This window comes from Oncorhynchus gorbuscha, unplaced genomic scaffold, assembly GCF_021184085.1.
Source record: "Oncorhynchus gorbuscha isolate QuinsamMale2020 ecotype Even-year unplaced genomic scaffold, OgorEven_v1.0 Un_scaffold_1408, whole genome shotgun sequence".
NCBI lineage: Eukaryota > Metazoa > Chordata > Actinopteri > Salmoniformes > Salmonidae > Oncorhynchus > Oncorhynchus gorbuscha.
In genome coordinates this window covers 71561-90961 of record NW_025746194.1, presented here as the reverse complement: position 1 = coordinate 90961, position 19401 = coordinate 71561, and the positions used below count along the sequence as shown (strand labels likewise).

Here is a 19401-nt window from a genome sequence, read left to right as displayed (position 1 = left end):
AAGTCGCTTTGGATAAAAGCGTCTGCTAAATGGCATATATTATTATTATTATTATTAAAACAGTAGCCATGCGTGTTTAATAGGTGTTTCTGATTGGACGTCATTCCACTGGTGTCTGAGCTGTTACTGAGGGGACTAACAGAACCAAACTCCTAAATGAATGTAGAATTCATACGGGCTCTTCCATCTCTGAGGGACTAACAGAACCAAACTCCTAAATTAATGTAGAATTCATACGGGCTCTTCCATCTCTTATAAAGCACTTGTTTCAGCTTGAATGTTGGACACAAACAATAACAGGAGCCCCGTTCGACTGAGTTTTATTGAAACGCGTCATGGCGATGACACTCAACTGGCACCCTATTCCCTATAGAAGGCTCTGGTCCAAAGTAGTGCACTACGCCGTGAATAGGGTGCCATTTGAGAGTGTCTGAATAGTTCCTGGAGGCGGGCTCATGCAGCAGGGGCGTGACCAATCAGCTTCACCTCAACGGGGTAGTGGTCGCTGACAGCCAATGCCTGAGAGGGGGAGAGAGAGTAGAGCTGTACCAGTAAGACACTGTTACTCTACCTAGCTCAACACCAACCATTTAAAATGGGCTACTAAAATCATTCCAATCCCGATTAGAAGGCAAATACAAGTAGCTGTCTCTTATTGACTGAGGTGAATGTTCAGTCTCTTATTGACTGAGGTGAATGTTCAGTCTCTTATTGACTGAGGTGAATGTTCAGTCTCTTATTGACTGAGGTGAATGTTCAGTCTCTGAGGTGAATGTTCAGTCTCTTATTGACTGAGGTGAATGTTCAGTCTCTTATTGACTGAGGTGAATGTTCAGTCTCTTATTGACTGAGGTGAATGTTCAGTCTCTTATTGACTGAGGTGAATGTTCAGTCTCTTATTGATTGAGGTGAATGTTCAGTCTCTTATTGACTGAGGTGAATGTTCAGTCTCTTATTGACTGAGGTGAATGTTCAGTCTCTGAGGTGAATGTTCAGTCTCTGAGGTGAATGTTCAGTCTCTTATTGACTGAGGTGAATGTTCAGTCTCTTATTGACTGAGGTGAATGTTCAGTCTCTTATTGACTGAGGTGAATGTTCAGTCTCTTATTGACTGAGGTGAATGTTCAGTCTCTTATTGACTGAGGTGAATGTTCAGTCTCTGAGGTGAATGTTCAGTCTCTTATTGACTGAGGTGAATGTTCAGTCTCTTATTGACTGAGGTGAATGTTCAGTCTCTTATTGACTGAGGTGAATGTTCAGTCTCTTACTGACTGAGGTGAATGTTCAGTCTCTTATTGACTGAGGTGAATGTTCAGTCTCTTATTGACTGAGGTGAATGTTCAGTCTCTTATTGACTGAGGTGAATGTTCAGTCTCTTATTGACTGAGGTGAATGTTCAGTCTCTTTTTGACTGAGGTGAATGTTCAGTCTCTGAGGTGAATGTTCAGTTGAATGTTCAGTCTCTTTTTGACTGAGGTGAATGTTCAGTCTCTGAGGTGAATGTTCAGTCTCTTTTTGACTGAGGTGAATGTTCAGCCGACAAGGTGAAAAATCTGTCCATGTGGCCTCAAGCAAGGCACTTAACCCTGATTCGCTCCATGTTTGACCCTGTAAAACAACACCTATCATACTACTATGACTGACCCTGTACAACAACACCTATCATACTACTATGACTGACCCTGTACAACAACACCTATCATACTACTATGACTGACCCTGTACAACAACACCTATCATACTACTATGACTGACCCTGTACAACAACACCTATCATACTACTATGTCTGACCCTGTAAAACAACACCTATCATACTACTATGACCCTGTACAACAACACCTATCATACTACTATGACTGACCCTGTACAACAATACCTATCATACTACTATGACTGACCCTGTAAAACAACACCTATCATACTACTATGACTGACCCTGTACAACAACACCTATCACACTACTATGACTGACCCTGTACAACAACACCTATCATACTACTATGACTGACCCTGTACAACAACACCTATCACACTACTATGACTGACCCTGTACAACAACACCTATCATACTACTATGACTGACCCTATAAAACAACACCTATCACACTACTATGACTGACCCTATAAAACAACACCTATCATACTACTATGACTGACCCTGTACAACAACACCTATCATACTACTATGACTGACCCTGTACAACAACACCTATCATACTACTACGACCCTGTAAAACAACACCTATCATACTACTATGACTGACCCTGTAAAACAACACCTATCATACTACTATGACTGACCCTATAAAACAACACCTATCACACTACTATGACTGACCCTGTAAAACAACACACTGCACCTATCATACTACTACGACCCTGTAAAACAACACATTTCACTGCACCAATCCGGTGTATGAGATAATAAATAAAATAATATAATAATAATAATAAAACATTGAACGTTTAGCGCTTCAATGCTGTCAGTTGTGTAGATTGACCTGATATTGTGTTGACTTCGTGCCACATCACATGACTGAGTCCACCTTTAAGGGTTAAGAGTTGTTACCGTGCTGTGGCTGAGCTTCAGGTGAGTCATGTAGTTGAACACCTCAGCCGACCCAGGGACCACTCCTCTCATCATCTCAGTGGTGGCCACCACCCTTCACAACCACACCAACAGTTAGTGTGTGTGTGTGAGTGTGTGAGTGAGTGTGTGAGTGTGTGAGTGAGTGAGTGAGTGTGAGTGAGTGAGAGTGTGAGTGTGTGTATGAATGTGTGAGTGACTGAGTGACTGTGTATGCTAGGTCTGACCTGTCGTGGAGGCAGTTGGTGTGTGTGTGTGTTTAATTGTGTGTGTGTGGTTGCATATGTATAGGTGCATCGGTGTCTGACCTGTCTTAGGGACAGTCGGTGTTAGAGACCGTGGTGTCAGCCAGTGTGTGTGTGTGTGTATAGGTGTATAGGTGTCTCTGACCTGTCGTAGGGACAGTCGGTGTTAGAGACCGTGGTGTCACCGTGGTCAGGTATCAGCCAGTGTGTGTGTGTGTGTGTGTGTGTGTGTGTGTGTGTGTGTGTGTGTGTATAGGTGTATAGGTGTCTCTGACCTGTCGTAGGGACAGTCGGTGTTAGAGACCGTGGTGTCAGCGTGGTCAGGGATCAGCCAGTGGTATCTGTGGTCTGTGAAGAGACGTATCTGCTGCCAGTCTGATCCACTGACGTAGCGACAGCCTGCGTTGAAGTCCCCCAGCAGCACTATGTCCTGCCAATCAATCAATCAACAAATTAATTAAATCAATCAATCAATTAATTCATCAATCAAACAATCATTCAACCAATCAATTAATTCATCAATCAACCAATCATTTAATTCAATCAATCAATTAATCAATCAATTCATCAATCAATTCATCAATCAAATAATCAATCAACCAATCAATTCATTCAATCAATCAATTCATCAATCAAACAATCAATCAATTAATTCATCAATCAAACAATCAATCAATCAATTAATTCATCAATCGATCAAACCTTTGTGTGCAAGTCAAGTTTCATGTTTTAATGTTATGTGCACAAGGACAGTGAAATGCCTTTTATCTTGTAAACTCTAAAACCTAACAATGCAACAATCAACATCAACGTAGTACAACACTGAACAAAACAATAAACCCAACAATGCAACAATCAACATCAACGTAGTACAACACTGAACAAAACAATAAACCCAACAATGCAACAATTTCTAACATTTTACTGAGTTACAGTTCATATAAGGAAATGAGTCAATTTAAATATTCATTCGGCTCTAATCTATGGATTTCACTGGGAATTAATAAAGATGCATAATTTGTTACGATGGAAATCTGGTGTATCTATGTCATACAGTTTAGTTATATTTCAGTCTTCTGTGATGAATATAATAATATTGGGATTGAATCTCAACGGAATACATTTAACCTCTATAACTCAATAGTATGAAGGGGTCCTTAATGTTTTGTACACTCAGTGTAAATGATGGTTATATGTCCGTGTGTGTGTGTGTGTGGAGTCAGTATACAGGTGTCAGTGTGTGTGTGTGGAGTCAGTATACACGTGCCAGTGTGTGTGTGGAGTCAGTACACACGTGTCAGTGTGTGTGTGTGGAGTCAGTATAAACGTGTCAGTGTGTGTGTGTGTGGAGTCAGTATACACGTGTCAGTGTGTGTGTGTGTGGAGTCAGTATACACGTGTCAGTGTGTGTGTGTGTGTGTGGAGTCAGTATACACGTGTCAGTGTGTGTGTGTGTGTGGAGTCAGTATACACGTGTCAGTGTGTGTGTGTGTAGAGTCCATAGAGAGAAAATAAAATCAAAGCCAGTATTGAAGTCCCCTAGCAGAACTACTACAGAGGAGTGTGTGTGTTAGTGTGTATCAGTGTGTATCAGTGTGTATCAGTGTGTATCTGTGTGTATCAGTGTGTATCAGTGTGTGTGTATCAGTGTGTGTGTATCAGTGTGTATCAGTGTGTGTATCAGTGTGTGTATCAGTGTGTGTGTATCAGTGTGTATCAGTGTGTATCAGTGTGTATCAGTGTGTGTGTATCAGTGTGTGTGTATCAGTGTGTGTATCAGTGTGTGTATCAGTGTGTGTATCAGTGTGTGTGTATCAGTGTGTATCAGTGTGTATCAGTGTGTGTCAGTGTGTGTGTATCAGTGTGTGTGTCAGTGTGTATCAGTGTGTGTGTGTGTGTGTATCTGTATCAGTGTGTGTGTGTGTGTGTGTATCAGTGTGTGTGTGTCAGTGTGTATCAGTGTGTGTGTATCAGTGTGTGTCAGTGTGTATCAGTGTGTGTCAGTGTGTATCAGTGTGTGTGTGTGTGTGTGTATCAGTGTGTATCAGTGTGTGTGTGTGTGTATCAGTGTGTGTGTGTGTGTGTGTATCAGTGTGTGTGTTGTATAGTCACATTGGTGTTCCAGCGAGCTCTGACGTCAGCGGCCACATCGTACAGAGCATCAACCTCCTTCACTGCCGAGTCTGGAGACGTGTGTTGAGGAATCAAAACAAAGTTCCTCACAGCTAGAAGAGAGGGAGGGAGGGAGGTGGGGAGGGAGAGAGGGAGGTGGGGAGAGAGAGAGGGAGGTGGGGAGAGAGAGGGAGAGAGAGAGGGGGAGGGAGGGAGGGAGGTGGGGAGGGAGGGAGGGAGGTGGGGAGGGAGAGAGGGAGGTGGGGAGAGAGAGGGAGAGAGAGGGGGGAGGGAGGGAGGGAGGTGGGGAGGGAGAGAGGGAGGTGGGGAGAGAGAGGGAGAGAGAGAGGGGGGGAGGGAGGGAGGGAGGTGGGGAGGGAGAGAGGGAGGTGGGGAGGTGGAGAGAGGGGAGGGAGAGAGGGAGGTGGGGAGAGAGGGAGGTGGGAAGAGAGGGAGGTGGGGAGAGAGGGAGGGAGGGAGGGAGGGGGAGGGAGGTGGGGAGAGAGGGAGGGAGGTGGGGAGGTGGGGAGAGAGGGAGGTGGGGAGAGAGGGAGGTGGGGGGAGGTGGGGAGAGTGGGGAGAGGGGGGAGGGAGGGAGAGGGAGGGAGAGGGTGGGGAGGGGGGAGGGAGAGAGGTGGGGAGGTGGGGAGGGAGGTGGGGAGAGAGGGAGGGAGGGAGAGAGGGAGGGGAGGGAGGGAGAGAGGGAGGTAGGGAGAGAGGGGGGAGAGAGAGGGGGAGGGAGGTGGGGAGGTGGGGAGGGAGGTGGGGAGAGAGGGAGGGAGGGAGAGAGGGAGGTGGGGAGGGAGGGAGGAGGGAGGGAGGGGAGGGAGAGGGGGAGAGGAGGGGGGGAGGGGGGAGGTGGGGAGGGAGAGAGGGAGAGAGGGAGGTGGGGAGAGAGGGAGAGAGGGAGGTGGGGAGGGAGGGAGGGGGAGGGAGGGAGGTGGGGAGGTGGGGAGGGAGAGAGGGAGGTGGGGAGAGAGGGAGGTGGGGAGAGAGGGAGAGAGGGAGGGGGAGGGAGGTGGGGAGAGAGAGGGAGGTGGGGAGGGAGGGAGGGAGGGAGGGAGGGAGGGAGGGAGGGAGGGAGGGGAGGGAGAAAAACACCGAAAGAGGAATGGAGAGTTAAAGATTTAATATCTTCATTAATCAAGACAGTTCCAAAATGTTTTACAGCAGTCAAGTTTTTCAAGATATTCAGCCTGGTCTCATAGATGAGATGTATATCATAGATGATATAGATACACTAGATATTCAGCCTGGTCTCATAGACGAGATGTATATCATAGATGATATAGATACACTAGATATTCAGCCTGGTCTCATAGACGAGATGTATATCATAGATGATATAGATACACTAGATATTCAGCCTGGTCTCATAGACGAGATGTATATCATAGATGATATAGATACACTAGATATTCAGCCTGGTCTCATAGAACACTGGGAGATGTATATCATAGATGATATAGATACACTAGATATTCAGCCTGGTCTCATAGACGAGATGTATATCATAGATGATATAGATACACTAGATATTCAGCCTGGTCTCATAGACGAGATGTATATCATAGATGATATAGATACACTAGATATTCAGCCTGGTCTCATAGACGAGATGTATATCATAGATGATATAGATACACTAGATATTCAGCCTGGTCTCATAGGGAGATGTATATCATAGATGATATAGATGGACACTAGATATTCAGCCTGGTCTCAACTAGGCGAGATGTATATCATAGATGATGTAGACGAGATGGAACTGTAACACTGGGAGATGTATATCATAGATGATATAGACGAGATGGAACTGTAACACTGGGAGATGTATATCATAGATGATATAGACGAGATGGAACTGTAACACTGGGAGATGTATGATATAGACGAGATGGAACTGTAACGCTGGGAGAAGCAGGTTCAGTATTTAATAAATGAACATAGAACAAAACAAGAAACACGGGTACAGACATGAACACTGGACCAGAACCAATAACGGGGAAGGAACCAAAGGGAGGTGATGGAGACAGACAGTTGAAGTGGGAAGTTTACATACACTTAGGTTGGAGTCATTAAAACTAGTTTACATACACTTAGGTTGGAGTCATTAAAACTAGTTTACATACACTTAGGTTGGAGTCATTAAAACTAGTTTACATACACTTAGGTTGGAGTCATTAAAACTTGTTTTTCAACCACTCCACATTTCTTGTTAACAAACTATAGTTTTGGCAAGTCGGTTAGGACATCTACTTTGTGCATGACACAAGTCATTTTTCCAACAATTGTTTACAGACAGATTATTTCACTTATAATTCATTGTATCACAATTCCAGTGGGTCAGAAGTTTACATACACTAAGTTGACTGTGCCTTTAAACAGCTTGGAAAATTCCAGAAAATTATGTCATGGCTTTAGAAGCTTCTGATAGGCTAATTGACATAATTTGAGTCAATTGGAGGTGTACCTGTGGATGTATTTCAAGGCCAACCTTCAAACTCAGTGCCTCTTTGCTTGACATCATGGGAAAATCAAAAGAAATCAGCCAAGACCTCAGAAGAAAATTGTAGACCTCCCCAAGTCTGGTTCATCCTTGGGAGCAATTTCCAAACACCTGAAGGTACTAAGTTCATCTGTACAAACAATAGTACGCAAGTATAAACACCATGGGACCAGGCAGCCGTCATACCGCTCAGGAAGGAGACACATTCTGTCTCCGAGAGATGAACGTACTTTGGTGCGAAAAGTGCAAATCAATCCCAGAACAACAGCAAAGGACCTTGTGAAGATGCTGGAGGAAACAGGTACAAAAGTATCTATATCCACAGTAAAACAAGTCCTATATCGAGATAACCACAGTTGACAGTGCATGTCAGAGCAAAACCCAAGCCATGAGGTTGAAGGAATTGTCCGTAGAGCTCTGAGACAGGATTTTGTCAAGGCACAGATCCAAAGAAGGGTACCAAAACATTTCTGCAGCATTGAAGGTCACCAAGGTCACCATAGTGGCCTCCATGGTCACCATAGTGGCCTCCATGGTCACCATAGTGGCCTCCATCATTCTGCAGCATTGAAGGTCACCAAGGTCACCATAGTGGCCTCCATCATTCTGCAGCATTGAAGGTCACCAAGGTCACCATTAGTGGCCTCCATCATTCTGCAGCATTGAAGGTCACCATCACCATAGTGGCCTCCATCATTCTGCAGCATTGAAGGTCACCAAGGTCACCATAGTGGCCTCCATCATTCTGCAGCATTGAAGGTCACCATAGTGGCCTCCATCATTCTGCAGCATTGAAGATCACCATAGTGGCCTCCATCATTCTGCAGCATTGAAGGTCACCATAGTGGCCTCCATCATTCTGCAGCATTGAAGGTCACCATAGTGGCCTCCATCATTCTGCAGCATTGAAGGTCACCAAGGTCACCATAGTGGCCTCCATCATTCTGCAGCATTGAAGGTCACCATAGTGGCCTCCATCATTCTGCAGCATTGAAGGTCACCAAGGTCACCATAGTGGCCTCCATCATTCAACTGGAAGAAGTTTGGATCCACCAAAACACTTCGTAGAGCTGGCCACCCGGCCAAGCCGAGCATTCGGGGGAGAAGAACCTTGGTCAGCGAGGTGACCAAAAACCTGATGGTCACTCTGACAGCACTCCACCAATCAGGCCTTTATGTTAGAGTAGCCAGATGAAAGCCACTCCTCTTTAAAAAAAGCACGACAGCCAAAAAACCTAATGTAAATAGTCCGGGTGGCCATTTGATTAATTGTCCAGCGGTCTTATGGCTTTTGGACCAAGCAGTAATACGACGCGCTCTCACCACTGGTGTCCCCCAGGGCTCTGTTCTAGGCCCTCTCCTATTCTCGCTATACACCAAGTCACTTGGCTCTGTCATAACCTCACATGGTCTCTCCTATCATTGCTATGCAGACGACACACAATTAATCTTCTCCTTTCCCCCTTCTGATGACCTGGTGGCGAATCGCATCTCTGCATGTCTGGCAGACATATCAGTGTGGATGACGGATCACCACCTCAAGCTGAACTTCGGCAAGACGGAGCTGCTCTTCCTCCCGGGGAAGGACTGCCCGTTCCATGATCTCGCCATCACGGTTGACAACTCCATTGTGTCCTCCTCCCAGAGCGCTAAGAACCTTGGCGTGATCCTGGACAACACCCTGTCGTTCTCAACTAACATCAAGGCGGTGGCCCGTTCCTGTAGGTTCATTTACATTTACATTTACATTTAAGTCATCCGCAGAGTACGACCCTGCCTCACACAGGAAGCGGCGCAGGTCCTAATCCAGGCACTTGTCATCTCCCGTCTGGATTACTGCAACTCGCTGTTGGCTGGGCTCCCTGCCTGTGCCATTAAACCCTACAACTCATCCAGAACGCCGCAGCCCGTCTAGTGTTCAACCTTCCCAAGTTCTCTCACGTCACCCCGCTCCTCCGCTCTCTCCACTGGCTTCCAGTTGAAGCTCGCATCCGCTACAAGACCATGGTGCTTGCCTACGGAGCTGTGAGGGGAACGGCACCTCAGTACCTCCAGGCTCTGATCAGGCCCTACACCCAAATAAGGGCACTGCGTTCATCCACCTCTGGCCTGCTCGCCTCCCTACCACTGAGGAAGTACAGTTCCCGCTCAGCTCAGTCAAAACTGTTCGCTGCTCTGGCTCCCCAATGGTGGAACAAACTCCCTCACGACGCCAGGACAGCGGAGTCAATCACCATCTTCCGGAGACACCTGAAACCCCACCTCTTTAAGGAATACCTAGGATAGGATAAAATAATCCTTCTCACCCCCCCTTAAAATATTTAGATGCACTATTGTAAAGTGGTTGTTCCACTGGATGTCATAAGGTGAATGCACCAATTTGTAAGTCGCTCTGGATAAGAGCGTCTGCTAAATGACTTAAATGTAAATGTAAATGTAATAAAACGTTACATTATGATGTCATGAGATAAAACGTTACATTATGATGTCATGAGATAAAACGTTACATTATGATGTCATGAGATAAAATGTTACATTGTGATGTCATGAGATAAAACGTTACATTATGATGTCATGAGATAAAATGTTACATTGTGATGTCATGAGATAAAACGTTACATTATGATGTCATGAAATAAAACGTTACATTATGATGTCATGAGATAAAATGTTACATTGTGATGTCATGAGATAAAACGTTACATTATGATGTCATGAGATAAAACGTTACATTATGATGTCATGAGATAAAACGTTACATTGTGATGTCATGAGATAAAACGTTACATTGTGATGTTATGAGATAAAGTGTTACAATGTGATGTTATGAGATAAAGCTCTACCTGGGTGATGATGTCCATGAGGGTTGAGTTGGAGGACTTCTTGTCTCCGAATGTCTTGATGTTGAAGGCTCCTAGCAGCAGACAGCCTCCCAGCTGCACCAGGGCCAATGGGAACAGCACTAACAGACAGGCTACACGCATTCTAGGGGTCAGGGGTTAGAGGTCAGATATTACAGGCCACACACACGTCCTGGAGGTCAGGGATTAGAAGTCAGATATTACAGGCCACACACATCCTGGAGGTCAGGGATTAGAGGTTAGATATGGGGTTATATCCTGCCAGTTTGGCCCTGTCCTGGGGTATCATCGGACGGGGCCACAGTGTCTCCTGACCCCTCCTGTTTCAGCCTCCAGTATTTATGCTGCAGTAGTTTATGTGTCGGGGGCTAGGGGCAGTCTGTTATATCTGGAGTACTTTTCCTGTCTTATCCGGTATCCTGTGTGAATTTAAGTACGCTCTCTCTAATTATTTCTTTCTCTCTTTCTTTCTCTCTCGGAGGACCTGAGCCCTAGGACCATGCCTCAGGACTACCTGACATGATGACTCCTTGCTGTCCCCAGTCCACCTGGCCGTGCTGCTGCTCCAGTTTAAACTGTTCTGCCTTATTATTATTGTACCATGCTGGTCATTTATGAACATTTGAACATCTTGGCCATGTTCTGTTATAATCTCCACCCAAGACAGCCAGAAGAGGACTGGCCACCCCACATAGCCTGGTTCCTCTCAAGGTTTCTTCCTTTTGGCCTTTCTAGGGAGTTTTTCCGAGCCACCCTGCTTCTACACCTGCATTGCTTGCTGTTTGGGGTTTTAGGCTGGGTTTCTGTACAGCACCTTGAGATATAAGCCGATGTACGAAGGGCTCTATAAATACATTTGATATGAACTAATGGGGATCCATAATAAACCCCAGGAAGAGTAGCTGCTGCCTTGGCAGGAACTAATGGGGATCCATAATAAACCCCAGGAAGAGTAGCTGCTGCCTTGGCAGGAACTAATGGGGATCCATAATAAACCCCAGGAAGAGGAGCTGCTGCCTTGGCAGGAACTAATGAGGATCCATAATAAACCCCAGGAAGAGTAGCTGCTGCCTTGGCAGGAACTAATGGGGATCCATAATAAACCCCAGGAAGAGTAGCTGCTGCCTTGGCAGGAACTAATGGGGATCCATAATAAACCCCAGGAAGAGTAGCTGCTGCCTTGGCAGGAACTAATGGGGATCCATAATAAACCCCAGGAAGAGTAGCTGCTGCCTTGGCAGGAACTAATGGGGATCCATAATAAACCCCAGGAAGAGTAGCTGCTGCCTTGGCAGGAACTAATGGGGATCCATAATAAACCCCAGGAAGAGTAGCTGCTGCCTTGGCAGGAACTAATGGGGATCCATAATAAACCCCAGGAAGAGTAGCTGCTGTCTTGGCAGGAACTAATGGGGATCCATAATAAACCCCAGGAAGAGTAGCTGCTGCCTTGGCAGGAACTAATGGGGATCCATAATAAACCCCAGGAAGAGTAGCTGCTGCCTTGGCAGGAACTAATGGGGATCCATAATAAACCCCAGGAAGAGTAGCTGCTGCCTTGGCAGGAACTAATGGAGATCCAGAATAAACCCCAGGAAGAGTAGCTGCTGCCTTGGCAGGAACTAATGGAGATCCAGAATAAACCCCAGGAAGAGTAGCTGCTGCCTTGGCAGGAACTAATGGGGATCCATAATAAACTCCAGGAAGAGTAGCTGCTGCCTTGGCAGGAAGGTACCTTTGACTAATGGGGATCCATAATAAACCCCAGGAAGAGTAGCTGCTGCCTTGGCAGGAACTAATGGGGATCCATAATAAACCCCAGGAAGAGTAGCTGCTGCCTTGGCAGGAACTAATGGGGATCCATAATAAACCCCATGAAGAGTAGCTGCTGCCTTGGCAGGAACTAATGGGGATCCATAATAAACCCCAGGAAGAGTAGCTGCTGCCTTGGCAGGAACTAATGGGGATCCATAATAAATACAAATACACATTTGGGACATAAGCATAGTGTAAACGAAACATGAAGAAGAGCAACTTACCTGCTTGTGTTGGTTGGTTGAATGAACTAGTGTGGGTCCACTGTGGGTCTGAAGGGAGAGGAAGCCTGCTATTATGGAGAGAGGACAGAGCCCTCTGTGTGTCCGTTCTAACAGTCTACTGTAGTACCTTTGACACAGAAGCCCCCTCCCCATCGGCTTACATTCACCTGGGCTGGAGGCTGGGACTGTGGGAAAACAGCATTGTTAGGTCCACGGAGGGAGGAAGAGGTGGGTGGAGGGGGAGGGGGAGGGAGGGAGTGGGGGGTTCAGGTAGTGAGGCGGGGGGTTGAGGGACACATAGACTACTAGAACTGAGGGGGTAGTTGGGTTCAGGACACATATAGATTGAGGGTAGTGGGGGTTCAGGAAAGCATCAAGGCTGAACTAGGTAGAGTGACAGTGGTGAGGAGGGAACATTGCCTTTAAAAGGTGTATAGCTGAAGAGTGGTGATGGGTTGAATCCCAGGACACATAAGACTACTAGAACTGAGATCAGTTCAGGACACATTGACTACTAGAACTGAGATCAGTTGAACTGTTCAGGACACATATAGACTACTAGAACTGAGATCAGTTGAACTGTTCAGGACACATATAGACTACTAGAACTGAGATCAGTTGAACTGTTCAGGACACATATAGACTACTAGAACTGAGATCAGTTGAACTGTTCAGGACACATATAGACTACTAGAACTGAGATCAGTTGAACTGTTCAGGACACATATAGACTACTAGAACTGAGATCAGTTGAACTGTTCTAGAACTGAGATCAGTTGAACTGTTCAGGACACATATAGACTACTAGAACTGAGATCAGTTGAACTGTTCAGGACACATATAGACTACTAGAACTGAGATCAGTTGAACTGTTCAGGACACATATAGACTACTAGAACTGAGATCAGTTGAACTGTTCAGGACACATATAGACTACTAGAACTGAGATCAGTTGAACTGTTCAGGACACATATAGACTACTAGAACTGAGATCAGTTGAACTGTTCAGGACACATATAGACTACTAGAACTGAGATCAGTTGAACTGTTCAGGACACATATAGACTACTAGAACTGAGATCAGTTGAACTGTTCAGGACACATATAGACTACTAGAACTGAGATCAGTTGAACTGTTCAGGACACATATAGACTACTAGAACTGAGATCAGTTGAACTGTTCAGGACACATATAGACTACTAGAACTGAGATCAGTTGAACTGTTCAGGACACATATAGACTACTAGAACTGAGATCAGTTGAACTGATGAGGTGCTTTAGACCGCTGCACTCAGGACACATATAGACTACTAGAACTGAGATCAGTTGAACTGTTCAGGACACATATAGACTACTAGAACTGAGATCAGTTGAACTGTTCAGGACACATATAGACTACTAGAACTGAGATCAGTTGAACTGTTCAGGACACATATAGACTACTAGAACTGAGATCAGTTGAACTGTTCAGGACACATATAGACTACTAGAACTGAGATCAGTTGAACTGTTCAGGACACATATAGACTACTAGAACTGAGATCAGTTGAACTGTTCAGGACACATATAGACTACTAGAACTGAGATCAGTTGAACTGTTCAGGACACATATAGACTACTAGAACTGAGATCAGTTGAACTGTTCAGGACACATATAGACTACTAGAACTGAGATCAGTTGAACTGTTCAGGACACACTATATGACTACTAGAACTGAGATCAGGGTTGAGTGATATGTTCAGGACAGATGATAGACTACTATTTTATTTGACCTTTTTTAACTAGGCAAGCCTCTAGCACTGAGATGAGCTAGTACTTTAACAAATTCTTATGATTACAATGACAGCCTACCACCGGGAGCCAAACCAGGGTCTGTAGTGATATAGCCTCTAGCGCTGAGATGAGGTGCCAATTGCTGCACCACTCCCTGAACCAGGGTCTGTAGTGATATAGCCCTAGCATGAGATGAGGTGCACGGCCAGAGCCTGAACCAGGGTCTGTAGTGATATCAGCCTGAGATGAGGTGCAAACCAGGGTCTGTAGTGATATCGCCTCTAGCACTGAGATGAGGTGCTTTAGACCGCTGCACCACTTGTAGGGAGCCTGAACCAGGGTCTGTAGTGATATGAGGTGCCTTAGCCTCTGTAGTGATATCGCACTGAGATGAGGTGCTTTAGACCGAACCAGGGTCTGTAGTGATATCGCCTCTAGCACTGAGATGAGGTGCTTTAGACCGAACCAGGGTCTGTAGTGATATCGCCTCTAGCACTGAGATGAGGTGCCTTAGACCGAACCAGGGTCTGTAGTGATATCGCCTCTAGCACTGAGATGAGGTGCTTTAGACCGAACCAGGGTCTGTAGTGATATCGCCTCTAGCACTGAGATGAGGTGCTTTAGACCGAACCAGGGTCTGTAGTGATATCGCCTCTAGCACTGAGATGAAGTGCTTTAGACCGCTGCGCCACTCGAGAATCTAGTACTATACTATAGATGAGATAAGTCGGGCACACAAATCGTTTCCCAGACGATATCGTGCACACGCAGGTGCACATGCCGACAAAGGAGTTCACTCCTGCTGCAGCCTATCCAATATAAAGCGTTGCGGAGCTGCTTCACAGCCCAGAGGTCCTGTCGTGTTACTGTTTGTCCTGGGTGTGAGACGGGACCAGGTGTCTTCAGTGAGGTGATAAGATTAAACCTAAACTAGATAGAGTGAAGGAGCTACGTGTTCGACTGGTGCTCTTACTGGTTAAGGTGGGGGGTAACTTTCCATGTGAGTCTCAGGGATGACACAGCATATCTGCTACGTGTTTGACTGGTGCTCTTACTGGTGTTTGAGTCTGGATGACACAGCATATCTGCTCTGGTGCTCTTACTGGTTAAGGGGGGTAACTTTCCATGTGAGTCTCAGGGATGACACAGCATATCTGCTACGTGTTTGACTGGTGCTCTTACTGGTTATAACTTCTTCATTATGGGGAAGGGAGGGGAACTTTCCATGTGAGTCTCAGGGATGACACAGCATATCTGTATCTACGTTATCAAATGGCACCTGTGACCCTATTCCATACATAGTGGTTTTTTACTTGTATTTTTTTAACTTCAGTTTATTTTAGTATAGAAATGTACTTTCTTAAAACTTTTTAAAAAAAATTCTTAAAACTGCATTGTTGGTTAAGAGCTTGTAACTAAGCATTTGACTATAATTACATTACATTCACAATTAATATATATATAAATAAAAATATCTATTTTCTGGTCAAAAGTAGTGCATAATCAAATCAAATCAAATTTTATTTTTCACATGCGCCGAATAGAACAGGTGTATAACATTTTTTATTTTTTAAAATTTTATTTCACCTTTATTTAACCATGTAGGCTAGTTGAGAACAGGTTCTCATTTGCAACTGCGACCTGGCCAAGATAAAGCATAGCAGTGTGAACAGACAACACAGAGTTACACATGGAGTAAACAATTAACAAGTCAATAACACAGTAGAGAAAAAAAGGGGAGTCTATATACAATGTGTGCAAAAGGCATGAGGAGGTAGGCGAATAATTACAATATTGCAGATTAACAATGGAGTGATAAATGATCAGATGATAATGTACAGGTAGAGATATTGGTGTGCAAAAGAGCAGAAAAGTAAATAAATAAAAACTGTGGGGATGAGGTAGGTGAAAATGGGTGGGCTATTTACCAATAGATTATGTACAGCTGCAGCGATCGGTTAGCTGCTCAGATAGCTGATGTTTGAAGTTGGTGAGGGAGATAAAAGTCTCCAACTTCAGCGATTTTTGCAATTCGTTCCAGTCACAGGCAGCAGAGTACTGGAACGAAAGGCGGCCGAATGAGGTGTTGGCTTTAGGGATGATCAGTGAGATACACCTGCTGGAGCGCGTGCTACAGATGGGTGTTGCCATCGTGACCAGTTGACTGAGATAAGGCGGAGCTTTGCCTAGCATGGCCTTGTAGATGACCCGGAGCCAGTGGGTCTGGCGACGAATATGTAGCGAGGGCCAGCCGACTAGAGCATACAAGTCGCAGTGGTGGGTAGTATAAGGTGCTTTAGTGACAAAACGGATGGCACTGTGATAAACTGCATCCAGTTTGCTGAGAAGAGTGTTGGAAGCAATTTTGTAGATGTAGAGGATCGGTACCTACACAACAGGTGTGGGTATGTAGGTATGTTATACACCTGTTGTAATTCGGCGCATGTGAAAAATAAAATGTGATTTGATTTGGCACTAAAAGTTATTTTTATTATTTTATACATATTTTGAATGTAATCTATCAGGGAGTGCTCCAGCACCTCGACACCCCTGCTATGGGAATTGGGCTTAAGATATGTGCCTTCAGAAAATATTCACACCCCTCAAATTTTTCCACATTTTGTTGTGTTACAAAGTGGGAATAAATTGCTATTTTTTGTCAAGGCTGAAAGGTCAAATCAACTCAAATCAAATTGTATTGGTCACATACACATGGTTAGCAGATGTTATTGGTCACATACACATGGTTAGCAGATGTTATTGGTCACATGGTTAGCAGATGTTATTGGTCACATACACATGGTTAGCAGATGTTATTGGTCACATACACAGGGTTAGCAGATGTTATTGGTCACATACACATGGTTAGCAGATGTTATTGGTCACATACACATGGTTAGCAGATGTTATTGGTCACATGGTTAGCAGATGTTATTGGTCACGTACACATGGTTAGCAGATGTTATTGGTCACATGGTTAGCAGATGTTACATTGGTTAGCAGATATTGGTCACATGGTTAGCAGATGTTATTGGTCACATACACATGGTTAGCAGATGTTATTGGTCACATACACATGGTTAGCAGATGTTATTGGTCACATACACATTAGGATGTTATTGGTCACATACACAGGGTAGCACATACACATGGTGTACACATGGTTAGCAGATGTTATTGGTCACATACACATGGTTAGCAGATGTTATTGGTCACATACACAGGTTAGCATTGGTCACATACATTATTGGTCACATACACAGGGTTAGCAGATGTTATTGGTCACATACACAGGGTTAGCAGATGTTATTGGTCACATACACATGGTTAGCAGATGTTATTGGTCACATACACAGGGTTAGCAGATGTTATTGGTCACATACACAGGGTTATTTATTGTCACATACACATGGTTAGCAGATGTTATTGGTCACATACACATGGTTAGCAGATGTTATTGGTCACATACACATGGTTAGCAGATGTTATTGGTCACATACACATGGTTAGCAGATGTTAATGCGAGTGTAACGAAATGCTTGTGGTGTAGAGAAATGCTTTTACTGACCAATAAGGATGGAGGAGATGTGTGTACTAACCAACAGGGATGGAGGAGATGTGTGTACTAACCAATAGGGATGGAGTACTAGTTCCGACAGTGCAGCAAAATCGAACAAGTAATATCTAACAATTCCACAACAAATACCTAGTACACACAGATCTAAGTAAAGGAATGGAATAAGAATATATATATATATCTTTTTGTATCCAAATCCGGCTTTAAACTTCTTCACAACAGTATCTCGGACCTGCCTGGTGTGTTCCTTGTTCTTCATGATGCTCTCTGTGCTTTTAACGGACCTCTGAGACTATCACAGTGCAGGTGCATTTATACGGAGACTTGATTACACACAGGTGGATTGTATTTATCATCATTAGTCATTTAGGTCAACATTGGATCATTCAGAGATCCTCACTGAACTTATGGAGAGAGTTTGCTGCTCTGAAAGTAAAGGGGCTGAATAATTTTGCACACCCAATTTTTCAGTCTTTGATTTGTTAAAAAAGTTTGAAATATCCAATAAATGTCGTTCCACTTCATGATTGTGTCCCACTTGTTGTTGATTCTTCACAAAAAAATACAGTTTTATATCTTTATGTTTGAAGCCTGAAATGTGGCAAAAGGTCGCAAAGTTCAAGGGGGCCGAATACTTTCGCAAGGCACTGTATATGGAGGAGCAATGACAGAGCGGCATAGACTAAGATACAGTAGAATAGTATAGAATACAGTATATACATATGAGATGAGTAATACATAGACTAAGATGCAGTAGAATAGTATAGAATACAGTATATACATATGACATGAGTAATACATAGACTAAGATACAGTAGAATAGTATAGAATACAGTATCTACATATGAGATGAGTAATGCATGGACTAAGATACAGTAGAATAGAATACAGTATATACATATGAGATGAGTAATGCATAGACTAAGATACAGTAGAATAGAATACAATATATACATATGAGATGAGTAATGCATAGACTAAGATACAGTAGAATAGTATAGAATACAGTATATACATATGAGATTAGTAATGCATAGACTAAGATACAGTAGAATAGTATAGAATACAGTATATACATATGAGATGAGTAATGCATAGACTAAGATACAGTAGAATAGTATAGAATACAGTATCTACATATGAGATGAGTAATGCATAGACTAAGATACAGTAGAATAGAATACAGTATATACATATGAGATGAGTAATGCATGGACTAAGATACAGTAGAATAGTATAGAATACAGTATATACATATGAGATTAGTAATGCATAGACTAAGATACAGTAGAATAGTATAGAATACAGTATATACATATGAGATGAGTAATGCATAGACTAAGATACAGTAGAATAGTATAGAATACAGTACCTACATATGAGATGAGTAATGCATAGACTAAGATACAGTAGAATAGTATAGAATACAGTACCTACATATGAGATGAGTAATGCATAGACTATGATACAGTAGAATAGTATAGAATACAGTACCTACATATGAGATGAGTAATGCATAGACTAAGATACAGTAGAATAGAATACAGTCTATACATATGAGATGAGTAATGCTTTATAAATGTGACCAGTGTTCCACGTATTAAAGTGGCCAGTGATTTCAAGTCTGTATGTAGGCAGCAGCCTCTCTCTGTGTTAGTGGTGGCTGTTTAACAGTCTGATGGGCCTTGAGATAGA

General features: G+C 43.8%; 1 protein-coding gene across 1 annotated transcript; it reads right to left on the bottom strand.

Annotated features, from left to right (window-relative positions):
* Positions 1-304: 304 nt before the first annotated feature.
* LOC124022736 (deoxyribonuclease-1-like) lies at positions 305-12507 on the bottom strand. Its single transcript, XM_046337429.1, has 7 exons — positions 12482-12507; positions 12355-12394; positions 10298-10439; positions 4946-5058; positions 3109-3263; positions 2571-2664; positions 305-519 (listed from the first exon to the last, which is right to left on the bottom strand). The coding sequence occupies exons 1-7, from the start codon at positions 12505-12507 to the stop codon at positions 454-456; spliced, it is 636 nt and encodes a 211-aa protein (XP_046193385.1). The 3' UTR covers positions 305-453.
* Between the last annotated feature and the right edge of the window lie 6894 nt (positions 12508-19401).